Here is a 21,443-nt window from a genome sequence, read left to right on the forward strand (position 1 = left end):
CCCGTGTGAAAAAAAAAAACATGTTCTTGGCGTGCTACGATATGTACTGTTTTATTTAAAAAGTTTCGGTTAGTTTACGCAGTTTTAATTTCTCGAATAAAGTGCTGTAACACAGTTCTGTTTCGTTGTTCGTTTGTTGTTGTTTATTGTATTTTGTTTCGGAGTACGACTTCATCGTAAAGGTATTTCAGACAACTGATTACAAACTCTGAGGTTCCGTAATTCCGTACATACGAACTTTTATATATCTACTTCTTATACACAAATCCACATGTCTATGTGTGTGATTACGTGCATATCTACGGTGAAATACTACACGATGCAATAGAGTTAATAACCCTTATATTATTTCAAGAAATCGGGTCCTAAAAACGGAAAGAATCGGGTTTTACCGAACGTGTAGCAATTCTTGAAGATTTGATAGTTAGAAGTTAGAACAACTTTAGCACTTTTAACAGCAAAAAAGGGGTACAGTGCAGCTGGTGGAGATCATTTTCTGTGTTTAATTCACTTACTTTTCTTTGGCAGCCAACTTCCACTAACCACTTTTCCATAAAAAAAAATTAAAAAATTAAAAAAATTAATTAATTAATTAATCAAGAAAACCCCTCAAAGATTATCTACCCAATCAGCCAACCAACATAAATGTTTCCCCCATGTTATTTCTTGTAAATGGAGTGTAGGTTATATATAAAGCATATTTAAAACCCTTGCTTAACTCAATAAAAAGTACTTTTGAATTAAATAAATTCATGTTTCTTGTATATATAAGGCTATCTAGCTTGTCTAATGTTACATAAGCGTCGAACAAGTGACGAAAGAACTTGAATCGTTTTTCGTGTTGAGGATACGAATATGTAGAGAAAACGGGACGGGATTGACTGAAGCTGGAGAAGCAGGGCACATGCCTAATTTGCTCGATTTTTTTTTATCGAAGTATGGGCATGTGCTCTACCTCTCCATCTTTGTCCCTCCTCCCGATGAAGATCGAACAATGCAAAAAGACCGTTTTTCGAGGAAATAAATAAAACCATGCATGTAAGAATTTTTAGCAGCTCTTCTCTACAAAAATGCAGTAACATTCATAAGATTTATTGCATTCATTTAAAAAATCTCCCCTAAATGCTCACCATATAGGGGCCTTTTTGCTAATAATAATAATATGTGGGGTTTTTTTAGAAAATCAGATATAATATAGGGTACTAAATGCAATAAACTCAAAATTCATATGATCATATGTATACAGTATACATACAGATTAGGTCAAGCGAACGCCATTGCTTCTGTTTCAGCTCGGATCAAGTTGGCGTAAATGCCGTCTAAATTGGCAGACAGTAGGGAGTCGTGGTCGCCGTATTCCGCGACGGCGCCGTTTTTCATGACGGCGATGAAGTCGGATTCTCTGATGGTGGAGAGGCGGTGGGCCACCACGATGGTGGTGGCGCGTTTGGATGCCCTCTTGAACGCGGATTGAATGTGCTTCTCTGATTCTAGGTCAAGTGCGCTGCTAGCTTCGTCGAGTAGGAGGATCTTCGATTTCTTCAGGATCGCTCGAGCTATGGCGATTCTCTGCTTCTGCCCTCCCGATAACTGCACTCCACTCTGCCCTACCTGTAAATCAAGGTAATTCGTGTTTAACCATGACTAGCAAATTAATTCTTCTGGTTTATTTAATTTAATTTTTTTTAATAATTTAGGAATTGCCTAGCAGATAATTTGTTAGATAAATAAATAAATAAGAACTGACCTCTGTTTCATAACCCTGAGGAAGACTACTGATGAACTTATGAATATAAGCTTCTTTAGCAGCAGCTTCAATTTCCGACCAAGAAGCATTACCATCTCCGAAAGCAATATTCTCTCTTATACTCCCGGCAAACAGCGATGGTTCTTGTCCGACCAAAGCAATCTCTTTCCTCAGCCACTTCAAATCGAAATCCCTCAAATCAACCCCACCGATCAAAACCCTCCCGTTCACCGGATCGTAAAACCTCTGCACCATCCATATCACCGTCGATTTTCCCGACCCGCTTCCTCCAACCAGCGCCACCGTCGTCCCGCTCTTAATCTTTAGGCTGAAATTGTTCAGAACCACCACCTCCGGTCTCGACGGGTAAGCAAATGTCACCCTCTTGAACTCGATGTTGGCTTTCGTGATTTTATTGACTTTTTTCCGGTTGCCGTTGACTATCAACGGGCGGCGGTGGAGAATGTCGAAAATTGAGGGTATTGCGCTTGCTGCCGATGAAGTGTCCGGCGCTAAACCGGCTAATTGACCCACCGAAAACGAGCTTAGGACGAGTATCAAGAAAATCTTGTACACAACTCCGAAATTCGTGTAGTCCTTTTTCACAAGATAAGCTCCGAAATATAGTGTTAGTGTGTAGGCACCATACATTGCACCTTGTGACAAACCAAGAACCAATCCGAGTATTTGCGATTTTTTGACCGAAGCTCGTTTGGGCTCGTCTAGAGCTTGATTAAAAGATTGAACTATTTGCTCTTGTGTGCCGAATGTGGCAACTGTTCGTATACTCGAAACGGCACTTGCAGCGATAGTGCTTGCTCTTGCATAAGATGCGTTGTCTAATTTCGGACCAATATTAATAATCAAGTTCAAGTAACTTGCTCCGAGAGTCAACGGGGTGACCGCTGCAGCTAAAAGGGTCAGCCTCCATTGAAGGTAAAACGCGATTCCCAATCCGACAGCTGCTGAGCTGGCACCCATTAGCAGAACGGAGAAACGGTCACCTAGAACATTCCGGAAGCTGATACAGTCAATTGACAGTTTCGAGACGAGTACACCTGTCGAATTCTCGGATGAATCGAACCAGCCAGGTTCTTGTCTTAATATGGCTTTGAAGAGCGAATCTCGGACTCGTTTGGTGAGCTTTGTTCCGGAGTATCCACAGAAGCCTTGCTGACCTGTCATGGAGAATATGCACGCGAACCCTAGTCCTACTAGGATTAGACATAAATTCCCTACTTCCCTTTTCATCTCATGGAAGTTCTTTAAGAAGTAGACTTTTAGTGCTTGTCCTAATACTAAGGGAAAGATTGATAGAATTGCACCTGCAATCATTCCCATGAAAAGACCCGTTATCAGTGTAGTAATCTCCGGTTTCTGCATGTTCAAAACATCCCCAAGTTTGTAGCTTTTCGTCTTCGGTTCTTTCGTAATTTCCTCTTCTTCTCGTCTCTCCTCTATTCCGATTCTTGATGTTTCATATTCTTGCATAGATTTTTCCTCGAAGAAGTCGGAATTCTTTTTCTGGTCGTGATTTTGAGGCTGTGATGATGATGTCATCATCCCTTCTGAAGCCATTTTGACGAGGTCGAAATAGGCGCCGGTTTTTTCCATGAGGTTTTGGTGGTTCCCCGTTTCGATTACCGAGCCAGCTTCGAGCACAACTATGGTGTGAGCGTTTCTTACTGTGGCTAGCCTGTGAGCAATGATGATTGTGGTTCTGCCTGTCGATATTTTATCGATTGCCTTTTGAACAATGATTTCCGACTCGGCATCTAAGGCGCTCGTGGCTTCGTCCAATAGGAGGATTTTAGGATCTTTTATCATCGCTCGAGCGAGTGCTAATCGCTGCTTTTGGCCGCCCGATAGTTGCGTTCCTCGGTCGCCCACCTTTCAATAATAATTCGATCTTATTCTTTTACGTACCGAAGAATAAAATAAAATTGGGAGATGATATTACTAACTAACCTCTGTATCATAGCCTTGTGGGAGGCTAGAGATGAAGCTGTGAGCATTGGCTGCCATGCAAGCTGTGATAGCTTCTTTCTTGGTGGCATTTTCTTTCCCAATCAACACGTTTTCGAGAATGGTCGTTGCAAAAAGAACCGGTTCTTGACCAACCATACCTATTTGATTTCTTAGCCATTTCACTTGTAGTGTCCTTAAATCATATCCATCCACAGTGATAAACCCTGTAAAAATTGAATTTTTTTTTTTCGTTCGGTACATTAAGGATAATACTGAGTTCTTGAAAAAACAAAGATTTGAGCTTAATTACCTTGGATTGGATCGTAAAACCGTTCGATAAGAGCGAAAATGGTCGATTTTCCACCTCCACTAACACCTACTAATGCTAGACTCTTCGAATGTGGAATCACTAGATTTAAAGAACGTAAAATTTGCATAGTGGGGCGAGACGGATAAGCAAAAGAAACACTTTTAAATTCGATTTTCCCACGCATGCTCGTTGGTATTCTTCCCTCGGGGCTATACGGATCGATTTCCGGGATTCTGTCGATTACTTCAAACACTCTGCTAGCCGCTACAGTTGCTTGTGAGAACTGTGCAAAATATGACAGTGCCAATGCCAACCCCCTTGTAGTAATAAAAAAAACACACACACACATTCTTGATTTAATTAGTCCTTCATTAATGTTCACAAAATGTTTATATATAGAAAAATGGAATTCTTTTACCTTCCGCCGACATTTACACCGAAGAAACAAGCGATGGCATCACCACCGGAGAGTTGGTTTTTTGAAACTAGGATTGATCCGTACCAAAAGGCCAATGCCCAGGTCGAGTAAGTGACGAGATAAATAATACCTATTCCTGCACCCTTTGCAAAGCCGAGTTTTGCGCCTAGTGGCACTGATTTTTCGAGGTTTTCGGAGTATTTTTCGGCTAAAGTATCTTCCGCTACGAAAGAAATCACGGTTCTGATTGAACTTATGGCTTGTTCTGCAATGCCACCAGCATTCCTGTAAGAGCCCTGTTCATAAAAATGCAAGTTATAGATCACAACTTTTTTACGTATTTTGTGTGTGTGTGTGTGCGTGTGTTTGTATTAATTCTGACCTCTTCTTTTGCAGCTAGGCCACCATATATAGCCTTATAGGCAATGCCACAAAACATTGTTAATGGGGTCACTGCAAACACTGCTAACGACACCTTTGGCGATTTCAAGAAACCGACTATGTACCCGCATATGAAGGTAAATATATGATGAATAAAATGTGCCATCTGCATTATAATTAACTATGTCAAATTTGTTGTTACAGAAAAATAAAATAAAAAAATGAACTAGGATTTTACCTTATCTGCCATCATTTCTTGAATTTGAGCAACATCACTAGAGATTCCATGCATGATGTCACTAGTACTTATTTCCGTGTCGAAAAATCCAATGTCCTGTCTCAGAACACCTCGTAAATACTCTGTTCTTATCCTATGAGCCGATCTTTCACCCACCATCCTCCAACAAGTAATCTCTGTCCATCAGCCAAATTTATTTTTTTGGTAATTATTAGAAACTCGATAGATAGGATAATAAATGAGAACCAAAAAAAAAAAAAAAGCGCGTTTTTGTTACCTAAGTAAGCTCCGAGCGAAACTAGGACAGCCAATCCAGTCATAAGTAGACATATCTTATCCACTTCCTTCATCATCTCATTTTTGTCCTGGTCTTGTCCTAGAGCAAGTTTGTTGACAAATTTCCCGAAAAGAAACGAATACCAAGGAAGTGACCCTCCATTGATAAAAGCTCCCAAACATCCGAACATTATAAGTACTAAATCCAGCTTCGTCGAATACCTAAACAAGCTAAATATTCCAACCGATTTTGGCGCCACCTCATCCTCCTCCTCCACGTCATCATGCTCTTCCACAAACTCCGGTTCTTGGTCAAACCCCGCGGTTGACTTTCTATGGTGGCTTTCTTGATGGTAATGACGACTATTATTAGCAAATTCCAAATCATCATCGTCGTCATCATAATAGTGATGATCCACGTCAGCATTCTCGCCTGCATAAGCATGTGAAACAGAGAACCATCTAGGATCTTGATCATGCTGCTTGTGGGCCCCATGATCGGACAAAGGGCCCACATTTCTAACACTCCCTTCTTTGATAGTAGACAAAACAGGACTTTTGCCAGGCCTGCTAATATTACCATTAGCCCTCGAAACGTAGCTTTGGAGCTCGATTCTCCCCGACGGCAAATGACCATAGTAAGAATTTGAATTCTCGTAATCCTCATAATTGTTTGTATTACCGTAAGTGTGGGAAAGGTAGTAATCATTGGCTGATCGGTTGACAACTCTGGTAATGAAAGGAGTGGTGGCTGATGAATTATTTGATGTCCATGGGCTAAGTGCCGCCCCGAGGTTTCGGCTTTCTCGCCAGCCTGTCGGCTCCAGCTGCCACGACAGCTGTCCCTGCCATGACCGGTCTTCGTCGGTGGCGAAAGGGGTCGCCGGAGTAGGGTTCCGCCGCCTCCACGGGGACCGGTTATGGGAGAAAATGTGGGAGCTCGAGCTTGAAAACGAGGCGGAGAAATGCTGAGACCTCGCCGGAGTAGTGTGCCTTTGCCGCCGCCTTGGCGGCTCGATCGAATGATCAGCCATGAATGCGTAGAATAGTAGCTATAAAATATTTAGCTACAGAAAAACATAAGTTGGGAACTAATTACTACCATTATTGTAATCAAGAAAGTAAAAATATTACTTAGGAGAAATCGCCTTCTTTTTTTTTTTCGATAGTTCAGATGTTTGGGATTTTCCTCAAGAAATAATGACTGGTCAGGTCTTCATATGATGTATTGTTGTGATTTCATTTTGTAATAATTATTGGAGTTATCTGCATGCGATTATATTTTAAAATGATTTTATTTATAATATTGTATAATAGTTTTGGCAGGCCGGCTCATATTAGCGCCGGCAAGCATTGGTCTGGATGTGTGTTATTTTGTTAAGAGCAAAATATAATGGGCAAATTACGGCCACCACCCCGAGCTATGGTCAAATTACGAAAAACCTCCTCATGTTTGGGTAATGACAGCCACTCCCTCAACTACGTATTATCTTACGAAGTCTAGGGATATTAATTCGGTAAAACCGAACGGAAATTTCGGTACGCCAATATTTTATACTGTTCACCGAGCTAAATATACGATTTGGTTCGGTAAATAACCGAATTACATAAAATTTATGTAAAAATATCTAAAAAGAGGGGGTGACTGTAATTACCCAAACAAGAGGGGTCTTTTCGTAATTTGTTTATACCTAGGGGTGGCTGTAATTAGCCGAAATATAATTGAAAGTAACGTTTCACAAAAGTTGTGGCAATGTTTTTTCTTCTTGTTTCTTTTTGTTTCATCGGTCCAGCTGGTTTTCTTTAAAAGGACGCTCCAATGGCAATATGAGAGCATCGATACAATCTACAATGTTAATTTCATTAACTGAAGCATCCTGGTCTGGTAATGAACCGAAATTCGAACACGTATTTGCGTCTGATAAGTTATGCTTCATCCATATTTGGCTCGATTAAAACTCGGTTCGAGATTGACTCGATTGCTCATTTACACGCTTAAATTGAGATTGATATTCTTGATTTTTTTTTTTACTTTTCTTGACTAAACGGTCTCAAATAGATGATGATATGAGCTAATGTTGGACCATTAGAAGTGGTCAATAGTCAACAACTTATAATATATACCCAAATGGCATGCTAATCTGCACTTTTATGTTTTATTATGATGAAATTTCCAAAATGATTAGTGCAAAATCAAATAAAAAAAATAATAATTTGGATAAGACAAACCCGGAGTTTGATCCCCGTTATCAATACATTTTACATTGTAGCTCGTCACACATAGTTTTTCAGTATAATTTATATTTTTTACTTGATTCGTGACGAGTCGCATGAGAACGAATTTTTTCAGTGCACATGTATCAACCGTATTTTTTTTAAAGAGAAAATAATTTCTCAACATCAAAATTATTGGGCTAGCTAGTGAGCTTCTTGGTTTTGTAGGCCGAACTTTAACTTTGAAGTACATATAGTACCATCTTAGGCCCATGAGGGATAAAAGATATTAGTCTAAATAATTCGAATTTAAATGGGAAATGTGTGACCTTGACTATTGCTACCGACCATTTAATTGAATTTACACCTAAGCTTTACCTTTTAAAAAAATAATAAAAATAAACGAAAAAAGGATGGGGAAAAAGAATTTGTTTTTTAAAGATCTTAGAATTATTGGAAAAATGTGTAAAATGGATGGTAATGATTTGGTGTGGTAGGGCACAAATAAAGAAGAAGAGGGTGAAGGCAAGAAAACTTAATTGCCACCATCCCCATGTGTATCACAAGTTTGTAACTTATGTTGTACATCAAATACGAGACGTAAAATTGAGCGATCGTTGGCAAGTGAATACGAACTTAAATCAATTAACAGAGGCTCATTTGCTCCAATCTGCAGTAAAAGTATTTCGCCACCAATATTGGTGGTGGAGCGACACAATTTGTCTTGTCACTCTCACTTTATTTATAAGATAGCCGTTGAAATAAGTGTTTTCCTAGGGATTTAAGAAAATGACCTCGTTTTTTTAGTGGTCCAATATTTCAATCAATTAGGGATTCACAAAATAAAAACTATCAAGAAAAAATAAAATAAAAATAACAATAAGAAGAAATCTTACATGACAAGTTGACAACTGTACACTAGTCCACATGATTTTGAGACTTTGTGCCCGGCTACAAAAGTTCAAATTAAAATTAATATTAAATTAGCTTTTACCAAGAATGTCGACTTTATTTATAACTAATCAATTGCATTTAAATCCTACCCAAATCGTCTCTTCACATTAATCAAATAAACCTTTTACTCTTACATTTCATATGATATGTCTTCTCAATTTTTGGTGCATATATTTTTTTTAATAAATATGTATAAATTAATAAATTTTTTTACATATGTAATAATTATTTATTTATTAATTAGAAGTACAAGGGCAAAATTAAGTAATAACAATGTCACTTTTTTGTTTTCTTTCAAATTTTGGATTTTCTATTAATTCATCGTAAAATATTTTAGGGTAAATTACAAACACCCCCTGAGGTATAGTCAAATTACAAAAACCCCCTCTTGTATGGATAATTACATCTACCCCTCAACTATGATTTTTTCTTAGACCTCCACCTTTATGGTGCCATATTCAACATAGTCATCTAGATTCCGTGAAATGTGCTCTAGTTTGTACTATTTTTGTGTAAAAAATACAGTTTCCGATACACCACAAACTGATATATACAAGCTAAAAATCACATATTATGGTCATCTTGCTTCATAATGTAGAGTTTGAATGGGATAAAACGGGTACAAAAGTGATAATATTCCATATAATCTCGAAGATTCCACTAAATTTGATGAGTTGAGGGGGTGGTTGTAATTATCCAAACAAGAGGGGTGTTTTTGTAATTTGGCCATACCTCAGGGGGGTGTTTGTAATTTACCCAATATTTTAATAATAAGCCAAAAAAAACAAAACAATTATGCAATATAATTTTAATTAATTGGACTTAATTTGACAAGAAAAGTAACAGGCGTGGGTATTTCCGTCATTTCAGAGTTACCACCATTGGAGACTGTCTCTTTTGTCTTTTCATCCCACGCAGTTAAGATTTCAAACACTACCTTCCATTACAGCACACAGAAGAGAGAGAAAGAGACAACAAAAGTGAATAAGCAAAAAAGAGTACTGTAAATGAAAAAAATAAAAATATAAATATAAATCTAAACTCATTATTTGTCTGTATACGTAATTTTTCATCAAAGAGTACACCACCACTCCATTCTTCATCCTCCACTTCCCACTTTCTCTCTCTATACATATATACATTATGTATGTATGTAATATAATATTCCAATAGAGGAGCTGAGAAAGAAAGAAAGAAAGAAAGAAACAGATACATACATTATACATACACTCTCCATTTCTACTAAAGAAAAAAAGGAGTATAGCGAAAACCTCAGCCCCGCATTTGTAGGTTTTTTTTTTTTTTTTGAAGAAACCCACCCCCAAATCCCTCTGCATTCTCCAATTAAATAATCATTGTAAGAATTTTTGTAGATAATTAACCTCGAAATCCGATAATCGCGTTCCAAGATTGAAGATCTCCGTATTGACATTGTTCACAACCGTGTCTGAATTTGCTCGATCGTTCGCGAGCTTCTGCAAGTGAGTTAATGTGGATTCGTTAGTGTTCTGTTTTCGAGTCTGCTGAGCTGACACACTGAGTTGTTTGAGTTTTGTTTGCTTCATAATTAGATCTGAGTTTAATTAGATTTTATGCTAATTTTTCCTGATTTGATTTTGTATCTAGTTTAATTCGAAGTGCATTTTCCAATTGATAAGATCTTCAGTTGAGATCTTGTCTCGATTTTTCGTAAGGTTGTCTTAATTCTATCTGAAGATTATGATCACTTTTGGAAATGCTTTCATTTATGTAAATTGGGTTTAATTCTAACTTCTAAAAGTGGAATGCAGGTGATTAATTTTATGATTTATTTAAATATTAGTTACAATTCGACCGATAATGGAGAAGATGAAAATGGACGCCCCTCTCGATTTTGCTGTATTTCAGCTTTCGCCGAAGCGTTCGAGGTGAAGAACATTGCTTGGTATAATTATCATTAGAGAGGAAATAAAAATTTGATTATATATTTAATTTGAGGTTTCGTTTTTTTTTTGGGGGCAGATGTGAATTGTTCGTTTCTAGGGGTGGAAGCACGGAGAAACTCGCTTCGGGATTAGTTAAACCATTTATCGCACATTTAAAAGTTGCGGAGGAACAAGTTGCCTCTAATGCACAATCGGTTAAGCTTGAAATCGGACGACGTAGAAATGGCGAAGCATGGTTCACTAAGGGAACACTCGAGAGGTAACGAATGCAACTGCATTTTATTTTAAATGAATTTTTTCAATCAATCACACTAATTTACATCAAAGAGTAACATTGCATTAATTGTTTAATTCGTTTCAGGTTTGTACGATTTGTAAGCACGCCGGAAGTTTTGGAACTGGTGAATACGTTCGATGCAGAGATGTCACAGTTGGAAGCAGCCCGAAGAATTTATTCTCAGGTAAAAAAAAAATTCTTCTTTATCATTGATGATTTATTTCTCTCCTAATTAATATTCATAATCTAAATTACCTGCGGCGCCTCGTTTATTTCAGGGAGCAGGCGATCAACTTTCTGGTATGAGCTTCAATTTTTACTTATTGTTAATCTATTTCTAATGAAGTTAATTATCTTTCGTTTCGTTTCGCAATTGCTAGTTTATCTTTCCGAGAGATTAATTTTAGTGTAATTTTCACTCGAAATGCTTAATGGAAGTAATTCTATTGGTCCAGGTGGAAGTGGATCCGGGGCGAAAGCTGCAGATGATGCCACAAAGTATTTATTCCCCTCTCTTCGCTTATTTAATTTAAACTCTTATGGCTTTGTTTGGTTAGGGACGATTAACCATGATTAACTAAATAATTGGACTCTGTTTGATGTCTGGTAAATCCAATAATTTTCCGTATCGACCCGGAAATGTTATGTAATCTTATCTTGTCAACTCTTATCTTAGGAACCAAACGAGGTCTAATTGTACATTGTCAATTGTTGTAAAATTTGCTCTCTTAATTTTATAGGAAGGAGCTTCTAAGAGCTATCGACTTGAGGCTTGCGGCGGTGCAGCAAGACCTTTCGGCCACATGTGCGCGGGCTGATGCTGCTGGTTTCAATGTCGAAACTGTTTCGGAACTTCAGATGTTTGCTGATAGATTCGGGGCTCATCGCCTTAAGTAAGGATTCTCTATCAACTTCTATCACTAATTCCGATTTTCCCATAATTTTTTGGATTGGAATTCGAATAACTATATGAGATTCCGATTTCTCATTTACAACCTGATTTCGTTTCTGGAAAAAATTCAAAATTTCCGTTTTTTTCCCTCGAAATTTACATTTACAACATTCGTATTATTATGGATATTGTATTTTACGAGACTAAAAAAGTTGAAATTTTTCGAATTCCGCCGATTCCATTACGATTTTTATTTATTTTGAAATAAGGTTTTCCATTCCAAATTTTGAAATTCCGATTTTTTTTTTTTTTTTCAAAAATAAAATAATAATTGGTTCGTGCGTGTTTGCAGCGAAGCTTGCGGCAAGTTCATATCGCTGAGCGAGAGGCGGCCCAATCTCATCAACCAATGGAAACCCGGACCCGAAGACCGGGCGCTCCGTTCCTCTTGCGGGTCGGATATGTCCATCGACGACGACTCACTGCCGACCCGCCACGATTCCGCCACGTGTCAGCCGTCCGACCCCCCTCCTGCAACCACCTTCCCCTCACGCCGACCTTTCAGCAGAGAATCCAGCGTCGAAGAAAAGGACGACGGAGATAATAAGTGGAACGACGCGTTTGGGGAGAAGGAGACGAAGGACGACGCGCCGGTTCAGGCGAGTCACCACGCGAGGCGACTCAGTGTTCAGGACAGGATTAGCTTGTTCGAGAACAAGCAGAAGGAGAATTCCGGTGGTAAGCCCGTCGTGCCGCCGGCGAAGCCTGTCGAGCTGCGGAGGCTGTCCTCCGACGTGTCGGCGATGGGGTCGGCGGCGGCGGCGGTGGTGCTGAGGAGGTGGAGCGGCGCCAGCGACATGAGCCTCGATTTGGGCGTCGAAAAGAAGGATGCCGAGATTCCGGCGGTTTCTCAGGAAAACAAGGGTTTGAATTTGAATGATGGAATAGTAAAGAACTCTTCTGTTGTTAAAACAGAGATTAAGGTAATTCCTGGTTTAATTAGGAATAATTCCGAGCATTTTACAAAGTCAAATTCCGATTTGGTTAGTGGTGGAAGTAGTGGGATGAATGATCGAATGTTCGGCAGCAAGACTCAGTCAAGGTCTTCTTCTACTATTAGCCTGGCTGAGAATCTAGATAATTCAGAAGTGAGGTCCACTGTTTTTCGTGGTGAAAGTGTGAGCGATTTTCTGTACGGCCATTATCAGGGCTCTTCGGTCGAAAAATCTTCGTCTGTTAAACAGAGAGGTGGCAGAGAAGATTCTGAATCGCCGGTTGACACCGACGAGCAGACAAATTTGAAGCTGAGTCGGAGTAATACAGGAGAGTCTGGTTCGAGAATCCGGGATGCTTTTGCTGCTCACTCTAAGGAAACCGAATCATTCGAAAAGAAACAGTTACGGAGTTTTGAAAAGGCATCCAGTGGTTCTGTTTCAGAAGTCGAAGATTCCAGACCTCAAAGGCTGAAGTTCAATCGGAAGGCAAACGCCCAACCCGACGAAATACGTCTCGACGGAAAAAGCATGGCATCGTTTCCCGGCAAAATCAGAGCAGAGTCTGAAGAAGGCTTGGATTCCTTTTCGACCCCACCTCCAGAGCAAGCTCAAAGGGCAAAACGCCAATCGAAGGGAAATCAAGAACTCAATGACGAGTTGAAGGTGAAAGCGAACGAGCTCGAAAAGCTCTTTGCCGAGCATAAACTTCGAGCCCCCGTAGAACAATCCAATCCCAAGCCAAACGAACCTAGTGGGGGTTCGAAGAACAAGAGCAAGCCCAATGCTGCTCCATCATCTCTCGTGAAAGCAATCGATAGCAAGAACTATGGTGATGATGCTTTGAAGAAGAGTTTTTCGGAGCTTGGTGTTTCAGAGGGCTCTCGAGGGAAATCGTACGACACGTATATTAAGAAAAGGGATGCAAAGCTGAAGGAAGATTGGAGTTCTAACAGAGCCGAGAAAGAAGCCCGATTGAAATCTATGCACGATAGCCTCGAGAGAAATAAATCTGAAATGAAGGCCAAATTTTCGGGTTCTGCGGAAAGAAATGCTTCGGTATCTAGCGCTCGTCGGCGTTCTGAGAGGCTGAGATCATATAATAGCAGGTCGAATATGATTAGTGAGCAGGTAGATTTATATTATATGACACTAATTAATTAAAAAAAAATATTTATTAGGGTTCTTGACCAACAGTGTAAGAGTTTTATTTTGACAGCAATATTTAGGTTTTGGGGATAGCGATGAAGACGACGATGAAGGCAGAGCTTTTGATGACAGCTCAGCACAGGGGAAGAAGGTTTTACCTAGTAACAGAAACTTGTCTTCGTCTATTCCTATTCTACCTCGTACCTCGGCAGTTTCTGCTCCAAGATCTGCTGTTAAAACCTCGACCAATAATTCGATGAAACGAAGAGCACAGCCTGAGAATCCACTCGCACAATCTGTACCAAATTTCTCCGACCTGAGAAAAGAAAACACGAAGCCTTCTGTAGTGAGTTCTAAACCGACTCGTTCGCAAGTAAGAAACTATGGCCGAAGCAAAAGCACTAGCGAAGAAGCTGCTTTAGCTGTCAAGGAGGAAGTTGTTGTTAAAAATGCGGGAACCAAGCCTTTCCTTAAAAAGGGCAGCCGTGCTCGAACGAGTGTTGTAAGACATAACAAGGCTTCTTCTCTGGGGTCCGAGCCTGTAAGAAACGCAGACGAAAACGATGACGTGGCGGCGGAAGAATTCGAGAGTAGTGCTGCTGTTGTTGTTATTAAAGATGACGAGGAGGAAAGAGAATCCGAGCCCTCCAACACAGAAGATGCGGACAAGATTTTAGAACCCGAGGAGCCGAGTTTAGATAAATTCGAGAATTCCGGATCGGAAGATGGTGACGGCGATGATGATGTCTCTCTCGGATTTTCTCGAGTGGACCATGTTTTGGGCAGGTCGTCACAATTGCCTAACGAAAGCCCGATTTCTTGGAATTCGCATGCGCAGCAGCATCAATATTCGTATCCGCACGAGATTTCCGATATTGATGCTTCGGTTGATTCCCCTGTAGGAAGCCCTTCTTGGAGTTTGCATTCGTTGAAACTAATGGAGGCCGATCGAATGAGGAAGAAATGGGGAGCGGCACAAAAGCCGACTTTACTAGCAGCAGCAGCTCACTCGTCCAATAGTAATAACAATTCGTCGCGCAAGGATATGACCAGGGGGTTTAAGAGGTTACTGAAATTCGGGAGAAAAAATCGTGGATCGGAGAATTTGGTTGACTGGATTTCGGCTACTACGTCTGAAGGAGACGACGATACGGAAGATGGACGAGACATTGCCAATCGGTCGTCGGAAGATCTGAGGAAATCGAGAATGGGATTCTCTCATGCTCAATCCTCGGATTATGGATTCAACGAGAGCGAGTTTTTCAACGAATCAGGTGGTTTTATGGTATCTCTTTATATACTATTGTTTTGCGGCGCGTAGTTTATTCATGGCTAGTAAAAGCAGAGGCTTCTTGTTGATTGTGTTTATATATCGTTTTGCTTATTGCAGTACAATCTTCACTGAGTTCAATCCCGGCACCTCCACCCGATTTTGAATTAAGAGATGATCATGTTTCCGGAACCTCAATTAAAGGTGACGTATGGAAATATAATATTTTTCTTCGTTTCAAATTTAAATACATTCCAAGAAAACATGTCGCCTTATTGCTCGATTGATGCCTTGTTTAATGTAAACTAATTGATTATTACGAATATTTGTCGGCAACTTAGCATGTTTTATGCTAATTACTTTGTTTTTACAGCTCCGAGATCGTTTTTCTCGTTATCAACATTTAGGAGCAAGGGAAGCGAGTCAAAGCTTCGATAATTCCCACGTCACTGTACATTTGCTCCGATTTGCCTTCGCCTGATGATATTGGGATTGCCTTCCAGATGAATATAACGGTAATTGTTGTATATGCTCGTTTGTCGAGTTTTAGTTATTGCAATATGAGTGGATAAGAGTTCCGATTTGCGGTACATCAATATGTGATTTTTTGTAGTTGAAAGCGTTCTTTTATGCAATTGATGTGTTCGATTTTATTTATTTATTTTTGAATCATATGTATGTATGACCTTAAATCATACGCGTATTCGTGAAAGACGAAATACGAAATTGTAATAATATAAAACACCAGAATCTGGACTTTCGAACGAAGATGTTCTTCGGCCGTAGGAAGCTTTCGAAACTGAAAAAAATGAAAGCTAAACATACTTGCTTCATTGCAGAGTATTACAAAACCACTTATTTACATTAGAAAACTAAAAAAAAATTCCTAAAATAAAAAATTAAATAAAATAAAGAGAGCATCTCTTTCTTCACAAAGAAGGGAAGGACGACTAACTTCTCTCTCGAATCTTCTAGAAGCATTTTCTGGATCCTAACACATGATACTATGTTTTTTTTTACCTCCCATATTTATTGCATGTAAGAACCCAATTAGGGTTTATCTATTTACAAAAATATACATGTTTTTTTTTTTTCTTTTTTTTACTCACAAATTTGTTACTTCCTTTTGAAATGTACTCAACGATCCATAGAATTTAGCATTATGATCCTGGCAAACAAAAAGTTAGCAAATGTTAAGGATGTTTGAGATAGGATGATACTCTAAATACGAAATTCTTGGAGGACTAAAACGATAAAAGGGCATGAAGGTAAATTTGTAGCTGAGAACCAACCAATCATAAACAGCCTTACTCTCTGTCTCCGAGTTCAGAAACGCCCCGGATTTCGGTTTTCTCCTCGTGAATTTCCTAAAATTCCCACCAGGGGTACTCGCTAGAACACCCACAAAGAAATAAAAAATTAGAAAAAGTACCCCACAAAACCAAAATACTTTCAAACACACCCCTAACATTTTCATGCAAAAAAAAAAAAAAAGAAGTCGTACGTGAAAATGGGGAGCACGGAGTGGTGGAGCCCGTAGGAGAAGAAGGATCCGGTGGGGAGTCAACGGAAACAGTTAGGTTACGATGAGCATTATCCCTTCGTACCATGGTGATGCTTCTAGTAATCGGGATAAGGTGGTCGTCGGACGGCACCGCCACTCCCGCCACCGGAGCACCGGTGGACCTAGTGGCCGAGAGAGAGTTGTATTTGCGAAGTTTTCCGAGGCCTGTGTCCGGTGCGGGCCCGGCCAACGTTTCATCCCAAAGTTTGTCTAGAAATCCCATAATTATGTCAAAACAAAACAAAAACTTTTTTTTTTAATTTTTTTTTTTTTGCTTTTATTTGTTTATTATTATCTTTTGTAACAACCGAAAATAGGTGATGAACTCAGTTTAAATTTGTGGGGGCACCACCAGATATACGACTGTTACAAAGAAGATTTAATTGTGGTCTTTTTTTATTATTATGCAAGAAGAAAAAAAATTACTAGGTAATGGAATGAATTAGGGTTTTTATAGGAGAAAATAGAAGAAGTTTGGGTTAAAATGAAATTAATGGTTCCTAAGAAAGCTTTCTTGAAAACCATTGACTCTTCATCCACTAATCTTTATGTGAGAAAAAAACAGTCAATTTTATGTTGAAGATGGACCTCTAACTTGTACATTTCCTTTTTAAGGAATGGTACACAATATACATATATGTATATCGTAGGGGTTGTTACATTTGATGAAATATTAGTGTTAACCACAAATTTTTTAGTCTGCAAAATATAAATACGGGACAAGAAAAATAGGAATAAATAAATATATTAATCAAAAGAAACGGACTACAATCTCCAGAAATCCACTGATTCTTGTCTCGTATTCTGAATTTGATTCAAGATCTTAGAAGCATATTCTCGAATCGAATGAACATAATGATTTCATCGAAAGTATGGGGAAGAGATCATGAACACTTGGATTCAAATTTGTTATAAACTCGCCGTTGAGACTGGATTTGTTCGTCTATGTAAGTCTTTTTTTTCTTTCATGCACCGAATGCCTTTCTTTTATAAGCACAAACTATGATTTCTTGGCTTGTAGCATGTAATTTTCCACATTCGATTTATTTACAATCACACACATAGACTTTTAGCCTTTAGGCATATGCACCAAATGTTACAAATCAAAGTAACTTTGTTTCTCTTTGAACCCTCTTAATATTTATTTAAGGTTGAGCACGTCGCTCTCATGGATAGCTCAATTGGTTTCGAAGGTGGTAAATTGGTTCAAAGACCTAGGATCGAATATTTGCAGCCGTAGTGTGAAAATTTCAGCTCCAATAAGGATTGCTTCCTCGTGGGCACCAAGTTCAAGTCCGCTACCTTAACGGATCGTTGAGTCACCGTGATTTACATCCTCCATCAAACCCGTCGGGCCATGTGACGAGGGATTTCGTCTTTTAGTGCAAGATTGAGCACGTTGAACGATCTTATAGAAATGATGATCAATAATTTAATTGCAACTTGAGTGATCTTACAAATCTTTATGATTAGAGCAGATCTTTTTAAAGGATTCAATTTTTAACTTATGTTTTGGTAATCTACATAATCATAATAAATCAAAATGGAATAATTACGTGTTAAAATAATCACCTAAAGTGGATTATATATATTTAAATTAGTGGTGCACAAATACAAGTTGCACAAGTTGAGGTGCAAAAGACAATTAAAATAAGAGATATGTAGAAAGGGTGGTGGGGTGTATATACAAATAAAATTTAGCAAGTTGCAAAATTTGAAGGGCCACTGCGCAATTATTGAGCTCAAATTGAAAGAAGGTTGGAAACACAAAGAAGGTGTTGACTGTTGGAAAAGAAGCAGAGAACTTTGGTCTTGTTTGAAAATTAACAGGTTTATTTGATGCTTCACGCGATGAAACACACCGGGTGATTGTTAGTCGTTGATCTGCACATAATTCAAACACACACACACCCAGTATATGTGTGATTCGTGGGAAGTTATTTCACCTCAACAATAGTTACAAAAATCAGCTAATGTGTTTTATCGGGTGTAGCAGCATCTCAATGATTCGATTTATAGGGGATTGAAAAGATAGAAACTAAATAATATTACATGATTTTATTTTATTCTGTTTAATTGAGGGGTAAAAATCGAATGAACTGTAGCCCGAATGAATTTTCACTTGAAAATAATAGAAAGTGAAAAATTATTCCAAAATCGAAAATTTAAGAAATTGAAATTAAAAAAAAACACTTGTTCGAAATATAAAAAAAAAAAATCAAAATCGACAAAATTCAGAAATTCTATTTTTTTCATTCATGTAACTAATAAAATAGATGATGATATTGTGCTACAATTGTAAATTTTTAGAAGAAAACATAATTTTTGGAATTATTTTCAAAATTAAAAATCAAGATTTTCAAAGTTCCAAAATGGAAAAAAATTATAAATTGAATAAAAACTACATTATGATTATAAAATCCAAGAACAAGAATGTTACAATTCTTAAACACAAAATATTACAAGAACACTAAATTAGAAAAACCAAATAAAACAATGTCTCAAAAAGAGACATAAAAAACCACATTCATAAATTACAATAAAACCCCCCACAAAACCTTCAAATTTCAAGTGATGACATCACCCTTTGTTGCCCTTGCAACTCACCACCTTCTCCCTCTCCTAGTATTCTTTCTCCGGCTACTCTCGCCGCGTTGATGTGTCTCCGACGATCCAATGCAGAACCCTTGGAACGGGGAAGCAATTTCAGCCCTCCGATCGCCGGAGCTCATCCCAGTTGAATTCGATCCAACGGTCGATGATGAGCAAGGAGTGTCACTCTCGAAGAGCTCATTGTAAAGTTCTTGCAGCTCTTCAAAACTCTCTTTTTTTCCGTTCTCCTACCAAAATTAATAAATTCAAACTTAATAAATAAATTAAAAATCCTAATCTTTTAATATGCATAATGTACTACAAAAAGAATATGCGGTGTCGAATTTATAATTCGGAAATTATCGATATGGGCTCTTTAAAACATTATCTGATTTACAATCCAAAACTATAGGACCACTTTGGTATGAATGTCTTATGTCGCGATATTCAATTATCGAAATAATAATAAATAAATAAATAAATAAAAAAGGAGAAATTAAACCATAAGAAAAATGTGACAATAAACCACCAGTAAGAAGAACTCACATCAGATTTAGATTGGCTCATCATTGCTGTCATTTCATTCAAGAAATCGCCCATACCCTGCGTTTTTTCGGTCCCAATAGAACGAGCTAGTTATTGTCAATCATATGAACTTGATTTAAATTAAATAAAACTCATTTAATGACAAAATGATTTATTTCTTCAATTAAAAAAAAAAAATCATCAATCTAATAATATGATCACCAATAACCCAATTTAATTTTGATTCTAAAGGGCCAATTCCATCTTTTCAACATTTGATAATTACCGTTCCGATTCTTTCTAGTAGGGCATTATCGACAGAAAAAGTGTGTGCGTGTGCGCGCGTGTGTGCGCGTGTGTGTAAATATGGAGTCAGTGGGCCATACATTTTCGTCATCGTCGTCATCGCAGTCGTAAACTCCTACGTCATAAAGGAACCTTTTGTTGCCATCCGAAAGCACTAGAAGAAAATATCAACAGCATTTTTTTCATGAGTCCAATTACCATAATTCAAGATTATATAAATAAATCACTTCCAATTAATCACTTATAACTCAAGATGGAACAAAATCATAACTCACCATATATTAATATATAAAAAGAAAAGGGAATCCCACAAAATGAAATGTGATGATAAAACTTTTTTGATCATGTGAATCTCTGCAATCAGAATCAACACCAAACAATCCAAACCATGTTAACACTAATTAGCTGCTTAATTCTCATCTATACATAATCAACACCAGTTTTTAAACATAGCTATGAAAATTATCCTGCTCTAAAGCTATGTTTTATTGTGAGGTAATTATGCATGAAAACAAAACAAGCAAAATTACCAGAATAGGCTTGCTGAATGGCTTGAAATTTTGTCTTTGCCTCCTCCACATACTTAGTATTCCCCGAAGCAGAGAGGCGATCCGGGTGCCATTTCTATTAAACAAGAAATAATTAAATTCACAAATTTCGATCAGAAAAAAAAAGATTAAATTTTTATTTTTTGAAAAAAAAAAGATTAAATTTTTATTTTTAGAAAAATAAAGAAAAATTGAGACCAGAGCAAGTTTCTTGTATGCATGCTTGAGCTCCGGTAGGGTGCATTCTTTGTTGAGCCCTAAAATGTTGTAAAAATCTTTGCTTTTGTTATCTCCCTCAGCTGCCATTATTAATTATTATTCCTCAATCAAGAAAGAAAGCCCACCAAATAAATCAACTCAAAATTCAATCTTTTCTATCAAAGATTCTATTTTTATATATTTATATAACTATATACTTACTAGTATAGAAATATTTTTCTTCTACCTAATAATTGCTAAAAGATTACGACAACACATAAACCTTAGCATGTTGTAGTAAGATGGATTTAGAGAGAGAAATGAAAGATGGACAACTCTCTCTCTAGAGAAGCCTCCAGAAGCAGACTTAAACTCACAAGTATGCAGCTGGGTTTTTATACTGATTGGATTTTTCAAGAAAATTATTAAAAATAGAAAATGTGGGCTGGCCTCTTTTGATTTTGTAGGAATTGTGGGGTTAGTGATCAACGGCTGAGATTGGATTAGAGATAGATATTTTGGATGGGAGTCTCCAGAAACTTCCCTATTTAGTATTTACTGTTTTTTGGCTCAGGGTTGCTTTTATTTCTTGGCCTTATTACACCGTTTATTTATTATTATTTGCATCTATGATCATATTTTCATCTTTTTTATTTACAAAATAAAAGATTTAAATGATATATATCACCACAAGTTTTG

General features: G+C 37.9%; 4 protein-coding genes and 2 long non-coding RNA genes across 13 annotated transcripts; 3 read left to right on the plus strand and 3 right to left on the minus strand.

Annotated features, from left to right (window-relative positions):
• Positions 1-1,205: 1,205 nt before the first annotated feature.
• Positions 1,206-6,372, minus strand: LOC105975852 (ABC transporter B family member 19). Its single transcript, XM_088823174.1, has 8 exons — positions 5,340-6,372; positions 5,063-5,238; positions 4,826-4,990; positions 4,444-4,739; positions 4,026-4,342; positions 3,716-3,939; positions 1,748-3,637; positions 1,206-1,611 (listed from the first exon to the last, which is right to left on the minus strand). Exons 1-8 carry the CDS (start codon positions 6,370-6,372, stop codon positions 1,264-1,266), a joined length of 4,449 nt encoding a protein of 1,482 aa, XP_088679300.1. The 3' UTR covers positions 1,206-1,263.
• LOC148768231 (uncharacterized) lies at positions 1,482-6,627 on the plus strand. 4 transcript variants are annotated; one of them, XR_016033522.1, is made up of 4 exons: positions 1,534-1,623; positions 4,425-4,730; positions 4,840-5,976; positions 6,081-6,627. It is a non-coding gene; the product is annotated as an uncharacterized LOC148768231 (long non-coding RNA). The 4 variants fall into 4 exon arrangements; XR_016033523.1 differs by lacking the exon at positions 4,425-4,730 and having other exon boundaries at positions 1,482-1,623; XR_016033520.1 differs by having other exon boundaries at positions 4,840-6,627.
• A 2,829-nt stretch (positions 6,628-9,456) lies between these two features.
• LOC105975755 (COP1-interacting protein-like protein) lies at positions 9,457-15,779 on the plus strand. Of its 5 annotated transcripts, none has more exons than XM_088823181.1 (13): positions 9,457-9,792; positions 9,880-9,987; positions 10,133-10,200; positions 10,297-10,413; positions 10,508-10,690; positions 10,793-10,892; positions 10,987-11,008; positions 11,164-11,206; positions 11,449-11,601; positions 11,953-13,723; positions 13,812-15,015; positions 15,132-15,215; positions 15,385-15,779. In XM_088823181.1, exons 4-13 carry the CDS (start codon positions 10,346-10,348, stop codon positions 15,447-15,449), a joined length of 3,693 nt encoding a protein of 1,230 aa, XP_088679307.1. In that variant the 5' UTR covers positions 9,457-9,792; positions 9,880-9,987; positions 10,133-10,200; positions 10,297-10,345; the 3' UTR covers positions 15,450-15,779. The 5 variants fall into 5 exon arrangements, with proteins under 5 accessions (XP_088679307.1, XP_088679305.1, XP_088679306.1 ...); XM_088823183.1 differs by having other exon boundaries at positions 9,586-9,792; positions 9,916-9,987; XM_088823179.1 differs by lacking the exon at positions 10,133-10,200 and having other exon boundaries at positions 9,535-9,792.
• A 260-nt stretch (positions 15,780-16,039) lies between these two features.
• Positions 16,040-17,001, minus strand: LOC105975423 (dormancy-associated protein homolog 4). The gene is made up of 2 exons (XM_088823184.1): positions 16,516-17,001; positions 16,040-16,403 (listed from the first exon to the last, which is right to left on the minus strand). Exons 1-2 carry the CDS (start codon positions 16,796-16,798, stop codon positions 16,195-16,197), a joined length of 492 nt encoding a protein of 163 aa, XP_088679310.1. The 5' UTR covers positions 16,799-17,001; the 3' UTR covers positions 16,040-16,194.
• Positions 17,002-17,239: 238 nt separating this feature from the next.
• LOC148768232 (uncharacterized) lies at positions 17,240-18,083 on the plus strand. Its single transcript, XR_016033524.1, has 2 exons — positions 17,240-17,522; positions 17,726-18,083. It is a non-coding gene; the product is annotated as an uncharacterized LOC148768232 (long non-coding RNA).
• Positions 18,084-18,965: 882 nt separating this feature from the next.
• LOC105975566 (Chaperone DnaJ-domain superfamily protein) lies at positions 18,966-21,124 on the minus strand. The gene is made up of 5 exons (XM_013000766.2): positions 20,745-21,124; positions 20,529-20,622; positions 20,079-20,152; positions 19,714-19,770; positions 18,966-19,415 (listed from the first exon to the last, which is right to left on the minus strand). Exons 1-5 carry the CDS (start codon positions 20,850-20,852, stop codon positions 19,179-19,181), a joined length of 570 nt encoding a protein of 189 aa, XP_012856220.1. The 5' UTR covers positions 20,853-21,124; the 3' UTR covers positions 18,966-19,178.
• Positions 21,125-21,443: the final 319 nt, after the last annotated feature.

This window comes from Erythranthe guttata, chromosome 9 (assembly GCF_056151865.1).
Source record: "Erythranthe guttata isolate IM_541 chromosome 9, IM_541, whole genome shotgun sequence".
Classification (NCBI taxonomy): domain Eukaryota; kingdom Viridiplantae; phylum Streptophyta; class Magnoliopsida; order Lamiales; family Phrymaceae; genus Erythranthe; species Erythranthe guttata.

Bases quoted from the DNA above. Each gene is read 5' to 3' on its own strand.
- LOC105975852 (XM_088823174.1), bottom strand. From the start codon at position 6,372: ATGGCTGATCATTCGATCGAGCCGCCAAGGCGGCGGCAAAGGCACACT. The intron at 4,740-4,825 runs GTCAGAATTAAT...TTTTATGAACAG, and splicing joins GCCTAGCTGCAAAAGAAGAG to GGCTCTTACAGGAATGCTGG. The intron at 4,343-4,443 runs GTAAAAGAATTC...TATTACTACAAG, and splicing joins GGTGTAAATGTCGGCGGAAG to GGGGTTGGCATTGGCACTGT.
- LOC105975755 (XM_088823181.1), top strand. From the start codon at position 10,346: ATGGAGAAGATGAAAATGGACGCCCCTCTCGATTTTGCTGTATTTCAG. The intron at 10,893-10,986 runs GTAAAAAAAAAA...CGTTTATTTCAG, and splicing joins CCCGAAGAATTTATTCTCAG to GGAGCAGGCGATCAACTTTC. The intron at 11,602-11,952 runs GTAAGGATTCTC...GCGTGTTTGCAG, and splicing joins TTCGGGGCTCATCGCCTTAA to CGAAGCTTGCGGCAAGTTCA.
- LOC105975423 (XM_088823184.1), bottom strand. From the start codon at position 16,798: ATGGGATTTCTAGACAAACTTTGGGATGAAACGTTGGCCGGGCCCGCA. The intron at 16,404-16,515 runs GTACGACTTCTT...TGGGTGTTCTAG, and splicing joins TCCGTGCTCCCCATTTTCAC to CGAGTACCCCTGGTGGGAAT.
- LOC105975566 (XM_013000766.2), bottom strand. From the start codon at position 20,852: ATGGCAGCTGAGGGAGATAACAAAAGCAAAGATTTTTACAACATTTTA. The intron at 19,771-20,078 runs GTATGGCCCACT...GAAAAAACGCAG, and splicing joins ATGACGACGATGACGAAAAT to GGTATGGGCGATTTCTTGAA. The intron at 19,416-19,713 runs GTGAGTTCTTCT...TAATTTTGGTAG, and splicing joins TGAGCCAATCTAAATCTGAT to GAGAACGGAAAAAAAGAGAG.